The sequence below is a fragment of the Daphnia carinata genome, chromosome 4 (genome assembly GCF_022539665.2).
Source record: "Daphnia carinata strain CSIRO-1 chromosome 4, CSIRO_AGI_Dcar_HiC_V3, whole genome shotgun sequence".
In the NCBI taxonomy this organism is placed as follows: Eukaryota; Metazoa; Arthropoda; class Branchiopoda; order Diplostraca; family Daphniidae; genus Daphnia; species Daphnia carinata.
In genome coordinates this window covers 2,627,664-2,645,252 of record NC_081334.1, presented here as the reverse complement: position 1 = coordinate 2,645,252, position 17,589 = coordinate 2,627,664, and the positions used below count along the sequence as shown (strand labels likewise).

General features: G+C 40.0%; 3 protein-coding genes and 4 long non-coding RNA genes across 10 annotated transcripts; 3 read left to right on the top strand and 4 right to left on the bottom strand.

Moving 5' to 3' along the window:
• Positions 1-726: 726 nt before the first annotated feature.
• On the top strand, positions 727-1,909 carry LOC130694711 (uncharacterized). Its single transcript, XR_009002125.2, has 3 exons — positions 727-772; positions 1,422-1,602; positions 1,721-1,909. It is a non-coding gene; the product is annotated as an uncharacterized LOC130694711 (long non-coding RNA).
• A 1,358-nt stretch (positions 1,910-3,267) lies between these two features.
• On the top strand, positions 3,268-4,213 carry LOC130694709 (uncharacterized). The gene is made up of 4 exons (XR_009002123.1): positions 3,268-3,541; positions 3,604-3,868; positions 3,932-4,006; positions 4,091-4,213. It is a non-coding gene; the product is annotated as an uncharacterized LOC130694709 (long non-coding RNA).
• Positions 4,214-6,009: 1,796 nt separating this feature from the next.
• LOC130694713 (uncharacterized) lies at positions 6,010-7,310 on the bottom strand. Its single transcript, XR_009002127.2, has 3 exons — positions 7,207-7,310; positions 6,799-7,144; positions 6,010-6,696 (listed from the first exon to the last, which is right to left on the bottom strand). It is a non-coding gene; the product is annotated as an uncharacterized LOC130694713 (long non-coding RNA).
• A 907-nt stretch (positions 7,311-8,217) lies between these two features.
• On the bottom strand, positions 8,218-10,053 carry LOC130694705 (uncharacterized). 2 transcript variants are annotated; one of them, XR_009002118.2, is made up of 5 exons: positions 9,809-10,053; positions 9,568-9,736; positions 9,360-9,506; positions 8,383-9,259; positions 8,218-8,319 (listed from the first exon to the last, which is right to left on the bottom strand). It is a non-coding gene; the product is annotated as an uncharacterized LOC130694705 (long non-coding RNA). The 2 variants fall into 2 exon arrangements; XR_009002119.2 differs by having other exon boundaries at positions 9,365-9,506.
• A 564-nt stretch (positions 10,054-10,617) lies between these two features.
• LOC130694682 (C-type lectin domain family 6 member A-like) lies at positions 10,618-11,811 on the top strand. The gene is made up of 4 exons (XM_057517779.2): positions 10,618-10,770; positions 10,907-10,992; positions 11,054-11,168; positions 11,448-11,811. The coding sequence occupies exons 1-4, from the start codon at positions 10,659-10,661 to the stop codon at positions 11,690-11,692; spliced, it is 558 nt and encodes a 185-aa protein (XP_057373762.1). The 5' UTR covers positions 10,618-10,658; the 3' UTR covers positions 11,693-11,811.
• LOC130694643 (transmembrane protease serine 9-like) lies at positions 11,705-14,146 on the bottom strand. Its single transcript, XM_057517725.2, has 9 exons — positions 14,059-14,146; positions 13,829-13,985; positions 13,614-13,761; positions 13,426-13,530; positions 13,209-13,326; positions 12,655-13,144; positions 12,465-12,588; positions 12,286-12,390; positions 11,705-12,221 (listed from the first exon to the last, which is right to left on the bottom strand). Exons 1-9 carry the CDS (start codon positions 14,111-14,113, stop codon positions 11,889-11,891), a joined length of 1,635 nt encoding a protein of 544 aa, XP_057373708.1. The 5' UTR covers positions 14,114-14,146; the 3' UTR covers positions 11,705-11,888.
• A 718-nt stretch (positions 14,147-14,864) lies between these two features.
• LOC130694644 (transmembrane protease serine 9-like) lies at positions 14,865-17,495 on the bottom strand. 3 transcript variants are annotated; one of them, XM_059494946.1, is made up of 11 exons: positions 17,361-17,492; positions 17,136-17,301; positions 16,741-16,891; positions 16,563-16,664; positions 16,318-16,432; positions 16,051-16,240; positions 15,793-15,993; positions 15,560-15,707; positions 15,372-15,473; positions 15,181-15,304; positions 14,866-15,104 (listed from the first exon to the last, which is right to left on the bottom strand). In XM_059494946.1, exons 1-11 carry the CDS (start codon positions 17,395-17,397, stop codon positions 14,887-14,889), a joined length of 1,554 nt encoding a protein of 517 aa, XP_059350929.1. In that variant the 5' UTR covers positions 17,398-17,492; the 3' UTR covers positions 14,866-14,886. The 3 variants fall into 3 exon arrangements, with proteins under 3 accessions (XP_057373709.1, XP_057373710.1, XP_059350929.1); XM_057517726.2 differs by having other exon boundaries at positions 14,865-15,104; positions 15,793-16,240; positions 17,361-17,495; XM_057517727.2 differs by having other exon boundaries at positions 14,865-15,104; positions 15,793-16,240; positions 17,136-17,298; positions 17,361-17,469.
• Between the last annotated feature and the right edge of the window lie 94 nt (positions 17,496-17,589).

Sequence of the window (17,589 nt, the reverse complement as noted above, 5' to 3'; positions counted from 1 at the left end):
TAATATTTTGTGCTGCTTCGCGCTGGGCCGTTCTGGCGCGCTATCACGTACTGGCGGCGATACCGTGGGAATTTTCTCTCAAAAATATGTAAAATCTGACAGTCATTAGAATTTTTTGAAAATCACACAGTATACTCAAAACTGAATCCTGGTTCCGAAAAAATAGTATGTTTTTTCACTAAATGAACCGTTTTGGAAATGCACCGAATTTTTGTACGGCGTTAGCGCTGGCGCGTACTGGCACGCTAGTTCTCAATGAGGTTGATTTACATTTGATTATTTTCTTTACTGATAGATGGCGTTTACTAAATGCCTATGTCGGATTTCTCGATATAATCAATCAATATCGGTTTTCCGTCATGTTTTTCGATACGGTATATCGATAAACGACATCCCTATTTACTCAGACCACTGGAAAAACGATTTGAATATGGTGCAATGTAAAAATTGTTAGCACTTCACCGTTAATTTGTGGCATGGTTTAAACAAAGTTTACGAAAATATTTTTTATGGCAATAGGGAGTCAAAAGCCAAACGCAGTAGCAGAAGATGGTTTCGTTGGCCATGCCGCCATTCTGACTGTTAACTTTTGTCAATCTGTTGAGTCCACGTTTTGGAAGTTGCTCATTATATTTACGTACGTACGTATCACAGAATTCACGAAGATTTTCATGCAAAAGTGCTATTGGAAATAATATTAATGGTATGACTTTTTTTCTTTTACAGTAGGTTTCCCCCTGTAATTAGAGGCAAGCGGAACCAGTATTAGCAGGTATAAGAGAACATCTGAGGTATTTAAAAGGTACCTATGGTGTGCATAAGATTTTATTCATTTTATTCTGTTGGTTTTTTCATAACCAATAAACCTGGTGATTCAACAGGGGAAAAGGTATGACAAAACTAAAATAATATGCCTTTGTTTAGAATTCAATTGGCCTGAAATCTACTTCAGATAAAAAACTCAAGTAACATTTAAACCGATTCAAGCATGGTCTGTGGGAAATGAAACCCATGCAGACAGGCACTTGTTGTATTGTTAATTACTGGGTGGATGGTCAAATAATGGCAAAATGTTTATGAATTAGAAATTACGTTGATCATTAGGTCGTTTGAGGATAAGAAGCTTAATTAGAAATGAGGTCAAAAGAAAATAAACCATTCTCTTCTTTAATAACAACCATCCACCCAATTCCCACTGATCACATTGCTCCACATTCATAGCAAGGTTGTTATCAAGAAAAGATAAAGTAAAACATTCACTGGTAGCATATTAGTATAATCATCAACTTGCAGAATAAAGTTGTGCATGTAGAAATTGACTTATAGCCTTCCATTTTTTTATTGTTAACTCGTTTTAGTTGATATGCAGTTAAGCTCTCCTATGCTAAATTTATTGTTCTTATTTGATGTAAATTGTCTAGGTGATTAAACGGATATAGCACTTCCGCATGTAATCCGAAACATTCTATCATCCAGGCCTGTTTTTTGGTTCTTTTCATTCGTTATACCAATAGTTTTCCTGAAATAATAACGTCGCCACCTGCGCTGTGGCTTTGCTAACTAGCAATTCAGCAGCCATACCTGAGGAAAGGGAGGGGTAAGGTAAAGGATACACTTTTTTCACATTTCCTAGTTTGATTTGCAGCAGTTCTGCCTACTGTTTTAAATGCCACCTCATAAACTTTTTTTCTTTTTTTTTCCTTCTTCCTGGAGTAAACAGAATATGGGGGACGAAAATACAAAAGGCCCATCGCTGTTGGACAATTGATTCGTGTCCTGCCCCCACAATTTGTTCCATCCTATTGCACAAATCTCCAAGGAATATCCTTAGGCGTTTGGAGAATCGAATGTAGGGAATCCGAAATCCGTTTTAACCTTACCAACTTAGTAGCGTGCTAACTTTCACGGTGTCTACATGCAAAGCTTGGTATTTTTTTGTTGCCTTTTTATTGCAATATGTGTTCATTTTCATTTTAGATTTTTTTTTCTCTTCTCGATGTCGTATATGTGGGTAAAACCTGGGAACGTCGGAAGGACAAGTGGATATGGAATCGTCACTGAAGAAAAATGGATCCGATCACCACCGATATTTGCAAGTAATAACTTAATTTAACCTACTCTATAAAATATGTAGTTTCCCCTCTCCAAAAAGAGAAAAGTGAAAGATTACGGCTCAATTGAAAAACTATTAAAAGTTGTTACAAACCCTTAAATTTCTTAAGTAGCGAAAACAATAGTACCTAGATAATTACCGCTGATTTCAACTCAAACGATTCGTTTTATAAATGTGTTTAATGTTAAACACTTTTTATTTATTCACGCAAAATCTGATTGCCGGCTTCTGAAAGGATAGGGGACTTTGATATTTAATGAAATTTGAAAATGTATGATAACCGTGATTTTCATAAGATCATGAGTGTAGTTGTTGTGGCAACACCAACAGCCATGTATATTTTTGTCTAATATTTTTTTTTTGTTTTCAGACTAATTTATACTGATGGACATGCATTACACCAGGAAAATTACAACTATTATTTACAGCAGTTAGCGTATATAATTTCATTGGAACTCCTGTGGGGGGGGGGGGGGGAATGCACCGGCAGCCATCGAATAGGTATGGGTCCATAAAATCTGCCGTGCCAAAAGGTTAAGTTTCTCCATGATCAATAACCTTTATGCATGTACTAGTAACCGTTATCTATTTCACACTAAACGGTAATTACCTTCTGGCTCACCACGTTCACGTTTCTTACGACAATTTTGGTCGTCTTTTAATCTTTGTTTTATAATCGTTTGACTGTGTGAACATGCTTAAAAAATCCCCGTCAAAAATATGTCGTCCGTGTTTGTTTGTTTGTTTTTCTCGTGGTAACTTAGGTTAACACAAATAACAATCAGGCATAAACAATTCCGAACCTTTTATGTACATATGCTCTTCCTCGTGCTTTTGTACCATATTGTACGGCCGCCAATTTGATTTTTGGTGTTATGTATCCTTTGGCCTAATCTCATTACTTGGTATATTCGTTTTTCAATCGACTAAAGACAATAATAGAACGCAGGTTGGTGAAAATTTGTGGCTATTTATTTTTCAAAAACAGCACCTATATAGGAAACCACAAATAGGATTAAAAATTTCATGTAAGTTAACACTTTAAAAGGTAGGTTTTATTTTTATTAAAACATACTTTCCATTTGGTTACTATTAAGGAAACAAGATGGCGCTGCTGTGCCTGTTTGTTTTATCATTATGGGTGATGTGTGAAACCCATGTTCGAATGCATAGTTAACAGTATTAAATTCCAAAGAAAAGTAAAACTAGTGGTGTGCTATCAACTATTAAGTGTTTTCATCTTTATATATGGAAATCCGTTTTACCAGTGCCATATTTATGTGTTTTGGAAGTGAAGCACATCTAATGGATTATTTCAACTGTAATGGGCATTCTCGTGAACATCTATGACAGCTTTGAAACCGACAAACTGTTAGCATTTGCATTCAATCATGCAAATTTTTCTGTTTCCATTTTGCTCATTTAGAGGTATCAGACTTATATTTCGACCATGAATATCAAATTGGCATTGATCTGCTTTTGAAATCTAGCTTGTGAAATGTGAAATGCAAAGGATATTTATGATTGTGGAGGAGTGTCACCAGCGGTGCAAATCCTATGGGTTGGAATACCATAATGTCATTCTGCCAAGCTTTATCTATTCACTGTATCCCGTCAGTTTTTGATCTGGCAAGTGTACCGTGTTGCTTAATGTTGTGTTGCCAGCAATAACTACCAACATTCCAGCAGTCTTCTTATCTTTTCTACAAAGCTTGTCAACACACAAAGACATGCAACTCTAAACCATTTACTTTGGTAATCAAAATGTTTTCTTGTCCAGTATTGCAATTTTTTTTAAAGTTAGATATCCCATTATAGAACAGCCAAGTACTTAGCCTTCTTCTGCTTAATCGCTGGCCCTGCAGTCTTTCCAGCATCAGACAGCAGGCATAAGTAAAATTGTTTTCTTTGTTATAGTTACGTGAAAAAATCTAATATTCCCCATTGGTCCACGTTTTCTTCACATTTACCATCTAGATCTATGCCATTTCCTTCGTCCGTCAAATTCAAAATTGATCATCAAGACTCTAAGTTTTGCCCCGTCTCGCCCGTCGCTTCGCCTTCGCCTCGCCTCGCCCGTCGCTTCGCCTTCGCCTCGCCTCGCCCGTCGCTTCGCCTTCGCCTCGCCTCGCCCGTCGCTTCGCCTTCGCCTCGCCTCGCCTCGCCTCGCCTCGCCTCGCCTCGCCCGTCGCTTCGCCTTCGCCTCGCCTCGCCCGTCGCTTCGCCTTCGCCTCGCCTCGCCCGTCGCTTCGCCTTCGCCTCGCCTCGCCCGTCGCTTCGCCTTCGCCTCGCCTCGCCTCGCCCGTCGCTTCGCCTTCGCCTCGCCTCGCCTCGCCCGTCGCTTCGCCTTCGCCTCGCCTCGCCTCGCCCGTCGCTTCGCCTTCGCCTCGCCTCGCCTCGCCCGTCGCTTCGCCTTCGCCTCGCCTCGCCTCGCCCGTCGCTTCGCCTTCGCCTCGCCTCGCCTCGCCCGTCGCTTCGCCTTCGCCTCGCCTCGCCTCGCCCGTCGCTTCGCCTTCGCCTCGCCTCGCCTCGCCTCGCCCGTCGCTTCGCCTTCGCCTCGCCTCGCCCGTCGCTTCGCCTTCGCCTCGCCTCGCCCGTCGCTTCGCCTTCGCCTCGCCTCGCCCGTCGCTTCGCCTTCGCCTCGCCTCGCCTCGCCTCGCCCGTCGCTTCGCCTTCGCCTCGCCTCGCCCGTCGCTTCGCCTTCGCCTCGCCTCGCCTCGCCTCGCCCGTCGCTTCGCCTTCGCCTCGCCTCGCCTCGCCCGTCGCTTCGCCTTCGCCTCGCCTCGCCTCGCCTCGCCCGTCGCTTCGCCTTCGCCTCGCCTCGCCCGTCGCTTCGCCTTCGCCTCGCCTCGCCCGTCGCTTCGCCTTCGCCTCGCCCGTCGCTTCGCCTTCGCCTCGTCTTTTTGGTATTGTGTGTGTTTTGTAATGTTAAGTGTTAATTAATTAACCCGTTGGCTGCCACGCCACCTTTGATCCCCTTTTTTTTGTAGCTTGACAGGGACGGGCCGCGCTGTTCTGCTCCATGGTCTATCTGCCATGGGGTGGAGCAGCGCCACTGCCCAAGATTGGCCCAATGGCCCACAGGCAACGCACCATAGGGAATTCCCTTGTTCGATGCGGCTGATGAGACCGGGGGTGTGCGTTCCCGGAAAGGTCTCATCGCCGTGTCAGCCCGGCCTACCCGGCCCCCTTGGTCGCTATCCCTTTGATAGCGACAGTAGCTATTGTAGATAGGTGGCGTGGCAGCCAACGGGTTAGTTTAAGTGTATATGCGTATGTATTGTATGTTGTGCACTGTATTTTGAAATGTAATAGTGGTGGATATGTGGGTGGAAGGAGGGACAATAAAAATGATTTTACACTATTTACTTTTGTATTTATTATTTGGCTGTACATTAGCTGACATGGGGATCGAACCCTAGTATTCTAGCATGACAACCACATGCCTTACCATTATTCCAACTATGAACTTAGAAACAACTAATATGCATTCAATAATAACCTAATGTGAATTGCATATCTATATAGGTATCACAATCCTAAACAGTGTTAACAAGAACAGCTATGGCATAAAAGTAGCGTGCTGGTCTGCGAAGCAAGAAATCTGTGGTTCAAATCCCAGTCTAGTTAAATAGATTGTAAGGCACACATGGAAGGTGGCAACAATAGTAATGGTGAACTTTGCAAGATAAAGCTAAGCATAAGATAAAGTTCTAAGCATAAGATAAAGTTCTAAGCATAAGTTGCAAAAGTTTGAACATTGTAAACACCCAGTCAAAATAGAATACAAGTTTTGCATAAATTTTTTTTTAAAATAACTTTTTATTGACAATTCTCTGCACAATGGATATATTTTGCAACTTTAAAGAGGCATAACAGCCCTTTCAAAAGTTGCCGTCAACCCAGGCAGGGGGAGACACTGCCTTGTTGACCCACCGGGGAGATTACCCGGTGATTGGCTAAGAGAAGCCGGAAGAAGAGCTGAAGATTTGGAACATTTTTACAGGAGCGATTAACCTTTAGTTCGGATTTGTGGGTAGCCACGTCGCCCTCCGTGAACACATCATCGGACTAAGCGGCACCCCACGTCCCCTTTCCGGCCAGAGCCCTCCAAACCTCGGTATATGTTGTTTTTATATATACCGTACAGTAGGGGCATGACCCCCTACGGGCTTATTACGAGTCAAGGGGAAACGGGGCTACGGAAAGGAAGGGAGCCCATATATGCACTTCAATTTTTTAAATATAAAATACCGTCTCGGGAATCCGAATGAAGTACAGAAATGTCATGTCATCCATCCAATCATTGCAATTTATTCAGTGTCTTGCCCCAACCAAGAATCTTTTCAGATCCAATGTTACTATTAACCTATACTGAGAAAAGAAAAACAACACCATTAAGCATCTCAATTGTTGCTCATGGGACTTACATGACTCATAGATTCAACTTCTGGCAGAAGCTTGGGAAAGGCCATACAAATTGCAGATGAAAATCATTGTATAAGGCTTGTTAATGATAAAATAGCACCCGTAGAATGTTGCATTGTTGGTAGTTGTGTTCCCAGTATGCTGAAAATCCTTTCCTATTTGATAAATTTTTTTTGTCAATTAGACATAGTTGGCAAAAAGGAGGAGAAATGCTTTGTCATAAATTCCAAATTTTTTCAAGACAATTCCATTCATACCTAAAGATTCCATGTATGATGTTCATCGCTGCAATGCCAGCGAAGTGAAACATTTTTAGGGCCATTTAAGTACCCAGTTTCACCAACACTTTGAACGTAAGGGACAAGTTGTTCTTTAGCAAGAGAAGCAGAATTATTTGAGGCTTCTAGCTTTGACAGAACTATAAAGGATTGCTGTTATACAGGATTCATTCACACAAGATGGTACTTCTCATTAGACAATTTGCATACTCTATTACTTTACCTCATACCTTAACGGTAATGCACTCTCAATGTTTTTTCAACTATAGGCCAACTCTTCCATCCTGTAACACTTCCAGACTTGACTTGATCCACCGGTAAAATTCTGTGAATGCAAAATAATAGCATTAAAAATACTTTTTCGATAGACAAAAAACCAAAAAGTACCTAATCCATGTTTGATGTTGAGCTCATGCCATTTCTGGGTTTCCGTACCACACCCATTTTCGGCAGTCTTTATGGCAATATTAATCAAAGCAACACGTCCCACTATGAAATGGGTGTTGAAAAGTAAATAAAAACCTGTTGAGATGGATATCAGGAGAATCAGAATAGATTTCAATCAACTTCAGTTATTACCTTCCATATAGTACTTAGTGACATAGCATAATAGATATACCTGCCTCAAATCAGAACCATAGACCAACGGAAAAGAACACAGAAATGTAGCTGTGAAAGCTTGGGATAAACTGTAAGTATAAAATCAACATAAACTTTATTACCCAGCAGCCAGGTATACAGCACTTCGGCTTGCTCAAATATTCTGATTTGTGTTTTTAGAAGCTTCCATTGTCACAGCCAACAGAAAATTTTACTTGAACTGCTATTTCAAATATAAGGATCACAACAATCATGGCTTTTTCTGTATAAGATGGTTATTTCACATTTTACTTAAGCAAAATAAATTTGCAAGTATTGCAGATTAATTACCTCAATAAAGATTTCTATATCCGACGCAACTGACAAACGACGGTAAGACTAAGAAATAGTAAGTCATTCAAGTTACTACATGAAATTTCGACTAGTATACAACTCTAAAACTCACCCTAAGGAATTAAAATCCTTGTTGAATATTAGTCATCTAGTGTTAAACATCACCACATCATTCAACAGGTAATTAAGCTGTGTTTCCATAAATACAGCCTTTTTTCTACATGTTCCATGCTATCATTGAATGATTTAGGCACCACATAGCCATAGCACCTATTCATAACAAAGAAATAAATGAAAGATTAAAATTAATTGGCTACAATACTATCCTACGCTACTCACATAATTTCTTTTCCCCAAGTTAATTATGCACACATGTAGTGTCGCTGGCTTCTCTTAGATGAGTCAAGAGGAAATGAGATTACAAGAAATACTCAACTATACAATTCAGTTGATAAGCACAAATACCCATGCATGTGGAAGTGAAATAATTGATATCACAACTGTTATAATTTTATGGACATTCCAACACTTATGCAAATGATTTTCCAATTCATTATTATTCTCTATCTAGTATATATCAAGAAAACTAAACCCAAATCAGTATTGAAAAATTTTACTAATGAAAGTTACCTATAATATGTACTTGTAAAGTCCATCCAACTCCAAGAATTTTTGATGGGCTTCTCACTGTATATTCAAACATTCCACTAGCACCTCATTGTGTTGACAAGGTGTTCAATATTACTTAGTGCGGTTTCCGACAAACTGCTTGGCTTAAATTTGATTTTGTTTTTCACCCTTAAGCTAGATCTTCAATAAGGAATAGATGGCTTCATAGACTCCAAATACTGCTTTCATTTTCTTATTTTGATAATGTGGGTTCCTTCCAGGTTAATGCAGCATGGAACATATAGAAGTCCCCCGTCCGCCGCAGTTAAAAAAGCGATGCTTAAAAACGAAAACTTCACTAGCACAAGGGTCACTAGTACACTAGGTCATGAAGAAATCCAGGAGTAGTCGTGGCTGTAGAAGCCAGTTAAGCTGCCGCATGTTACAATTTGGTGAATCTTCAGTTTCGAAACGCAGAGCATTCCAGTATTTGGCAACCTTTTACATCGCCAGAGAGTTCACGTAGCTGATAAAGGTAACTGGTATGTTGTTCGTACATTGGTGCCCCAAGAAGCTTCAGTACTGGAATGTACTGTGCTGGCAGTCTGTATAAAGTACAACAGCAAACGCCATCCAATGTTGTGATTCGATCCATAGGACGCCATCTTGTGTTAGTGTTCGCATCCATACGCCATCTATTGTGCTTCGTATCGGTACCAAAGCCCATTTGGTGCGCACCACAACGCCATCTAGCGCCGGTGACTTCACCTAGCTTAATTATTGGCTGCGACACCTAACGTTGCAAATTCTTAGGAAATCCATGGGCATCATATTTAACACCATTACATATTTTCTGACCATCTTCAATTCAGTCTTATTTGGGTACATACTCTTCCTTCTGCAAAGAAAAATATGAGATTTTGTTCTCTAATACTTCAAACAAATGCTAACAAATAAAACTAAGCAAAATCTAGTTACTAGAACTAGAACTGCAATACCTTACGTAATAGTACATACGTCATTCCGTCCACGGTGCCAACAGATAGCGTTTCCAGCACAACCAGAAACAACCTGAAACTGCAAAATTTTCTTGCTCAAATTGTTGATCACCTTTTTTAAATCACCAACTATAACCTTTGACATTTCTGTAACATAAAAACATTTAAATTAAAAAATAGCAACTGTACCACACTTCAGCCTCAATACCTGTTTAACTTAGATAGGTAAAATAACCAAACTGAATCAATGCCAATAATTGTCCACTTCCAATTTGTATAGTTCGTTGTTGGATAGGGACGTAGGATTAAGACCATTAAAAGGATTGGTGCTTTAACTATCATACCACTCTGTACAGGAAATATCTGCACTGCTGTCACTGAAACGGAAAGACCAGTTAAAAATACCAAATTAAATTGCTTACTTTCTTTGATGAATGCCAGTTCATTACCTTAGACAAGAAAAAATCATGCAATGAACTATGAGTACACTCATAATTACTGGATTTCCACGGAATACATGTGCGATTGTAAAATTCCAATTTCTCTTATTAACAACTTTTCGGCCTGCCTTGGAATCTTATCACTGACGTTCAAAGCACGGTTCAAATCACGGTTCAAAGAAATATGAAATAGTGATAAGCACGAGCGTGGCGTAGGCTTAAAGATGTGTCTGAACTCTTAAGGTCTGAACACATTGACCGCCATCTTAGAACTAGGAGACTGTAGCATACCAGTGACGTGAAATTAACTCTGATTTGCTGGCATTTAGCAATGTTGCATTTTACTGCAACTAAAAAACTTAAACAAGTAAGTTTAATATTTTAAAACTATTTTTTTTTTTATTATAGCCTACGAATTAGATGAGTAATTTTTCACTACGTCACCATTCACTATTTCAATGATTAGACCGGGTTTGGAATCGGTTTCGAAATTTCATTACCCAAGTGAAACCTGGGTAGGGCGTGGGCACAATTACAGAAAAACAAGACCCACCTGTACGGCTCAAATACCACCTATTTCCGGGACAGAATCACGAACGACGTGGTCCCATCTATTGGAAAAATTTAATATGTCATGAAAATGGTATCAGAAGAGCGTATATCAATCATCTAGACTGAATTCCTATCAAAACATTTGTGTAGATCAACTTCAATCGTGGCAAACAAAAAGAAAAATGAAGATAAGATTGAACTCTCTTTATATAAGGTATCTTAAAAAACCTGTCACTAGGCATATTTTTCAGGTAAATGCGTAACACACATAAACAAAACTTATTCTTATTTCACGCGAAGCAATAGCATGTTGCCCTGCAAAGTTGGTGTTGTCTTTACCATTGCTGTAATAGCTTTTTTTTTGGCCATTGTAGGTGGAACACCTTTGTCTCCTAGCCTTGATGATTCGAAGTCCAGCGGTAAGTCTAAATTTTTCCCACTGACATTTTGCACCGCTGAAATTAGCTATATAGCGGATTTTGGTTTTCAGCCATTCACTTTTTCTAATCCCAGCGTGCTATAAATAACATCATTTTCAACGTATTTAACTGATAGAAGACTGCCCACCCTACTTCCAAGGCAATACCAGTGTGCCTTGCTGGTTCCTGGGAAACAAATGTTATTGCTTTTCAAGCTTCAGAGTACGTCAGTTACATTTACATTACGCTATCTTTCCCCAATGACATTTACACATTTCTTTAGTTGCCCACCTGGATGCGCTCCGATGAATTCTGCAGAGGGGGCAATATGACTTTGCTCAGTCTTGAAACTGAAGAAGAAGACAAGATGATTAACAGTCACGTTCAATCCAACCCAGGTCTGCTTAATAACAGTTTAAAAGATAAAAGGAAATTGGTACTGAAACGAAATAAGATTGGGCATTTTTAATCTTTTTTCAGTTCTTTCTACATTTCGAGATTTTAAGTCAGATTTTGACAAGGACTGAAATTGACTTTTGATATAGGGCTGGAAGAAGAATCAAAATTGTCCAATCGTATTCCGTTTCAATCCGCGATTATTATCCGCTACTGTTCAATATGCAACGGAGTCTTCGGGGTTTTAACTAAATTTTGTTTTTAAAACCTCCTAACTCTAGAATTGAATTTCTCCGAGTTTTGGACCTCGGGTAGATACTCACAAGAAGGAAACAATCGCTGGGAGTGGGCTTCTGTACAACCATTTCAGCCATTTAACTACACCAATTGGCATCCGGTATACAATCAGCCTGACGATAACGAACCTGGAAGCTGCGCTCTGCTCTATTTTCTCGATTACAGCGGATACTGGGCCGACAATGTTTGCATCTACTCAACAAGATTAATTTGCGAGTCGGTCGAATGAACACCGTGCAACTGGATTAGTGAATTTATAATAGATTTAGTAAAGCGTTATGTTACTTAGCTAAACTTGCGTGAAATTATAGTTAGATGATTACCAAATACAGCATAATCCATCACTGATTAACGTCCACAAGAATTACATAGAATCAACGAAGTTAAAAAATAAAAACCATAGCGAACTGTTTTCGAAGTAAATGTTAAGGCTGAGGACCAGCACTTATCCAAAGCCAATCGAAAAAAGTCGAAATTCGAGTATATACCGTAAATACCTGTCCCGTGGCGCAAGACTGCTCAACGATAGATTTGATCCCTATTACTAGAGATGGCATTCCTTGAATTAAGGGGGCTCCATTTTCGAAACGACACGAACCAACGATTGCTGCCGAATTGTAGTTTCTGCTTGTCGATCCCGCAACGCATATCATTGTTTCTGCGTCAAAATTGGACACTAAACCCTCGCAGTTGCTAGTTTGTGACGTCAACGAAGCTGCTCCCCACAAGAGGTCGAGAGACGTCGTACATCCTCCAGCCTTGATAGAATTTGTTATCAATTTCTAGAAACACATTCTGGGAAAGTTATAGCATTAACCATACTTCTGTCGAAGCCCATCCTATAACGGTGCTCGAAGGTTCATTGTAGTTCCCTTGATCAAAACGAATGAAGTTGAGGTTTTCATTGAATATGAAGCTTCTTGAAGTCTGATAATAATGGGAGTACGAAGCTTTAATAAATGTACAAGTGTTACCCATTCTATCAATGATTGAAAAATTACCTGGATCAATGCAATGTCACCTTTCGTGTTTGTTATAACTTGTTGCGCACCGTAAACGTAATACGCCCCCGGAATATTCAGTCGTGAGGTACCTGCAGTTATAACGATCGCATCCTTGTCCAGCCTGGAATTAAACAAGTTTTATATGTCAAACAAAAAATCCAATGAGATAAACATGTAAACAACTCACATCGCAATGCAGGAGGCTGTTGTGACCACGTAATTGGCGTTGTAAATAAACCCGGCACACGAATGTCGGCCTGACAGAAGATCTCCCACAGAAACAATAAAGGGAAACTCCCCTGCGCTAGCTACGTTACAAGTCTGGAAAAATGCTGTCGTTGTAGTAGCTTCTGTTGTTATGTCAACATTCGTATTCGACGTTTGTGTTGTTTCTGTTGTTGTTTGGGACATTGTCGTAGTCGCAGGTGATGTTGAGGTAACAATTTCAGTCGTTACAGTCGTAGTTGTAGTTGAGGTTTGTGATAACGTCGTAGGCATGGGCGATGTTTCGCCACCGATCCCTCGCATCCAGGCTGTGTAGAACGACAGTCGGATATAGGCGGTCGGACTAAAACAAGTAGTACTGTGCGAAACTAGTCCCACGACAAAGTAATTAGATACGGATGTTCCCAGTACCAATGGCCCGCCTGCATCACCGTAACATGCGTTGTGAATGGCTGCAAAGTTAGATTATTTGTTACCACGTGAATTGTCAACCTTTAAGAAATACTGGGATATTACAATCTCCTGCGCATATCATCGAAGTAGGGTCCCACAAGCCGGGGTCGATGGAAGGGCAAGTACCATCGTTTACCACTTGAACAATGGCGTACTTAAGACTGGAAGCAATATTTCCCGACTGGAACGGCATAGAGATTGGTGATGTACCAGAAAAAAAGATTGTACGAGAAACTGGCAATATAGTAAATCATAACCCAACTTTGTTTAATTTACTCACCCCTGAATTTCCCCAGCCCAACAGAGTGCCATCTGTCACAGATATTGAGAGTTCTCCGTGGGCAACGGCCCTCGAGTACTCATCGAACGTAATTGACCTAGACAGCTTTACAAGGAGCGCGATACAATGTAGGACAAATGAGGTCGATAAGGATAATGTTATAAATTTATTTTGATTTGATTCCTTACTTGAAGCATGGCGATGTTGTTTCTCAAAGTAGCGGCATCATACGATTCGTGGATATGATTCGATACCACGTCAAAGTATTCCTCGCCAGGATCGGTTGCTGTTAGAGAAACTTGGCCCACAACCACTTTCAAATCAGATAATTTAAAGCTGCCAACGTTTGCAAAAAAGAATTAAACTTAGTATTGCTTTACATATTTGCTGCTGAATACTTTACCCATAGACGCAAACAGCGGTAGTCACTATCCAATTTGCATTGTAAATGTAGCCGGCGCAACGATGTTCCCCTTTTGTTTGAATTTGTACGACGAAGGGGAATTGTTTGGAGATGGCATCCGTACCACCTACAACTCGAGAACTCTTCGCCGACGAATCTTTCCAATGCAAATTTAGTTAAATTTATTCGACGAATAGCTACTGCTAAATGTCAAGATGTGGAAAACTTACCAACAACAGATGCCAATATCGTGCAAGCACATGCAATCCAAACGACACGCAACATATTCCGGTACAGCTAACTTGTCCCGAAGACGGCCTAAATGCAAATAACATGTATCAAAAATCAAAAATCATAGAATTCCATATTTTTTATGGAATGATATCGCGCTTCATCGTGACGTATAGTACGCATTTTCTCATTATATCTCTTATCAGCGCAGTCGCTCCGGGGTTTTTATTTCCCATTAATTTGGAATTAAGTTAGACAGTTGTCGAATTTCTCCCTAGCCGGGAAAAACTTTTGGACTACTGATCAGGTAGTTATTTGTTTTCTTTTTTGTATTTATCATTGGTTTATGAAGGTAATTTTTTTTTACCTTAGGAGCCCACCGATTTCGAACAATAAATCAAACTCATCGTCAATAAAAAGCAGAGAATGGAAATATCGTCGTGCTTATCTTTCCAGAGTTTGCGACATAGGCTAAGGTCGCATCGTGTTTGACCTTCACATCGTGATAATTCTATCCGTGTCCCGTAGTTCAACGGTAAATGTGTCAAATACATCCAAACTCTTCGTTTTTGGCTTACGTACCGGCGAGTCGTAAGTAGGTCAAAGATACGAACGACCAATACCAAAATCAAAACAAAGAACTTCGATGCAAAAATACAGTCTTAATTTTTGCTAAGAAAAAATAATCCGATTTTGTTTTTATCCCAAATAATTTCTTAACGAGAAATTATTTGAATATATTCATCGGCAAATTCTAAATGTAACTTTGTGACACTGAATACGTACCTTTTCCTTGCAATCCATCGATATACAGCGTATATGTGCCTTTACAAATATGGATGCCTGGAATTAAATCTGCTTGCAGGAGGCAAAGGTTGGTATCCGGCCACGCTGATCAACCAGTTGAAGTAGTAGGAAATGCGAGTGTAGACAACGTGCGAGGATTTGACACATTCCTGAGACACAGACTTGATTCCAACGACAACCGGCGGAGTACCCTGGATTAACGGAGCTCCACTTTCAAATTCACAGTTATCAACGGCCTCTACATGAATTTTAAACACAAAAGATTGCTTCACATCGATTACAATATTATGTAAGATTAAACTATTTCTTAATACTTTTTGTGCAAAGCATGGTGGATGAATCGAAGCTGGACATCAGTGACTGAGAACAGTCCGCATTTGTCTGGATGATTTCGCTATTGTCCCACAAAAGACTCAAGGATCGTACGCAGCTATCAACCTGAATAAGCGCTTGTTTGTATTCGAGTTTGAATAAAACAATATTCGTTGACGCTCCGGAGACTTACTAAAGTTGAAGCCCATCCAGCAACGGAACACGGATTGTTATTCATAACTGAGTCATAGTAGATAAAGTTAACAGCTTCTCCAAACGTGATAGTTCCTGAAATCTAAATGAAAACAAGGAAGAAGAAAAACATAAAAATGCAATTAAACGAAATTAGAAAAAATCTAATTATATGTACGGGTTATAAACCTGGACAATGGCTATGTTATTCGTTTGATTTGATTCCCTGTATCCTGGATGAAGGGTGACCGCAATGACGGGAAATATTTTTTCAGCTGTGTCAGGTCTGTCAAATCGGTACTGACCAACCGTAACGTTAAGCATCGATCCTGTTTTCCTATTTCCATTCCAAACATGTGTGTTATCTCCATTTCTGACCAAATATGTAAGCCTTAACATTTACATCTAATTAACAGTCTTACCGAATGACACAAGAAGCCGCTGTGACAATAAATCTTTCGTTGTAGATAAAACCAGCACAAAGATGACTCAGCGTGCTACTGCTTAAAACAGAGACCATGAATGGAAATTGATTAGGGCCGCTAGCTGTAGAGCACCGGTAAGCGACGGGGGATGTAAGAACAATTTCCTCCGTTGTGATTTCTGCAGTTGAGTAAGTCCCTGTCGTTGTGATATCTGTAGCTGAGTCAGTTAACTCCTCTTCGATTTCCGTAGTTGAGATGAACTGAGCTCCTCCTTTGTCTTCCATCCAGGTAGAATATGACGATAAACGCGTATACACGGTAGGGTACAGCGGATCACCACATCCGATTGTATGCGAAACTAGTCCAACGACATGAAAGCCTTCCGGCGTTGTCCGTTGTAACAATGGTGCACCTGAATCTCCTTGATTACACGCATCATTTGTGGCTAAATCGCAAGAAATATTATTACGCAAATGTCACGTTACAAATTAGTATGATTTATAGATTCTGATTAACCCGTACCATTTCCAGCGCAGAACATGCTGGCATTATTCCATAACTGATTGTAAACTGTAGAACATGCATCCTCTGGTCGGATTGGAACGTTAGTATATCTGAGAGTTTTCATTTCACCTGCCTGATTGCCGTGTAAACCATCATATTAGTAAAATTGAGTTATTCGCAAAAATGGACATGCGCATAAAAGAAAAATAATAGCATGATTTGCTGTAATATCGAAATTTTACATTATATCGTTTAATGCTTACACTTCCATCGGTCCAGCCAGCAACAGTAGCCTCCTTACTTGCATTAAGGTAGCCGGAAGCAATTGTTGTGGCATCATTTCCTATTACTATGGCCGCCGAAAGCTTTTAAAGAATTTTAAATGATATATCCCACGAGTTATTGATGTTTTCACTCAATACAGCTGTATGCGATAAATACCTGTAGCATGGCAACATTATTTGACCTGCTGCTATGGTCGTAATTCTCATGAATTTGAATGGCAAAAACTGGAATAATTTGTTCGGTTCCCAGATTATTCGGATCAGTTCGTCCAACGATCACCGTCAAGGCGTCGGGTTGGTGACGATATCTATATACCAAAGGCCACAAACAAAACAAGAGAATATACTAAAATATTGATTTGATTAAAAGGTTCTTCCCCTTGTTTGGCAATTGTCGCGATCAACAATGGTATGACATTTCTGTGATAAGGGAAATCACATAAACGATCGCGGGCAAATTTTACGACGAAAAGCTTCAACATAGGACGATGCTTTCATCAACGATCAGATACATTCTTTTGTTGATTTATTATTAAATTGTTGCGTACGTACCCAATAACACAGGCAGCTGTTGTTACAATCCATTTATCGTTGTATATATACCCGTTACACCAATGCTGGCCGTTAACTTGTATTTGCGCCACGAATGGGAACTCTCCCGGTCCAGCATTAGATCCACCAATAATCCGGGACGTAAGACAATGTACTGATGCTACTGCTGGAAAATGTATACATTACTAAATTTTCAGGTAAATTAAAAGTAGTTTTAAAGTTCACCTGATCCAAACACCAAAACGAAAATTAACTTCAACATTTCAGTTATCCTATGTTCCACGTGCGCTTCTTCTTCGTTATTTGTTCTCGACTCAACGAGTTCAAATCAATGCTAACTAAACTATCAGCATATCTCCTTTCAATGTGCGACTTATTCGTTATCGCATAGGCATATATCACCTACGCGCGAGATTATCATGATATTCCAAACACCCATCTTGACAAATTCTTA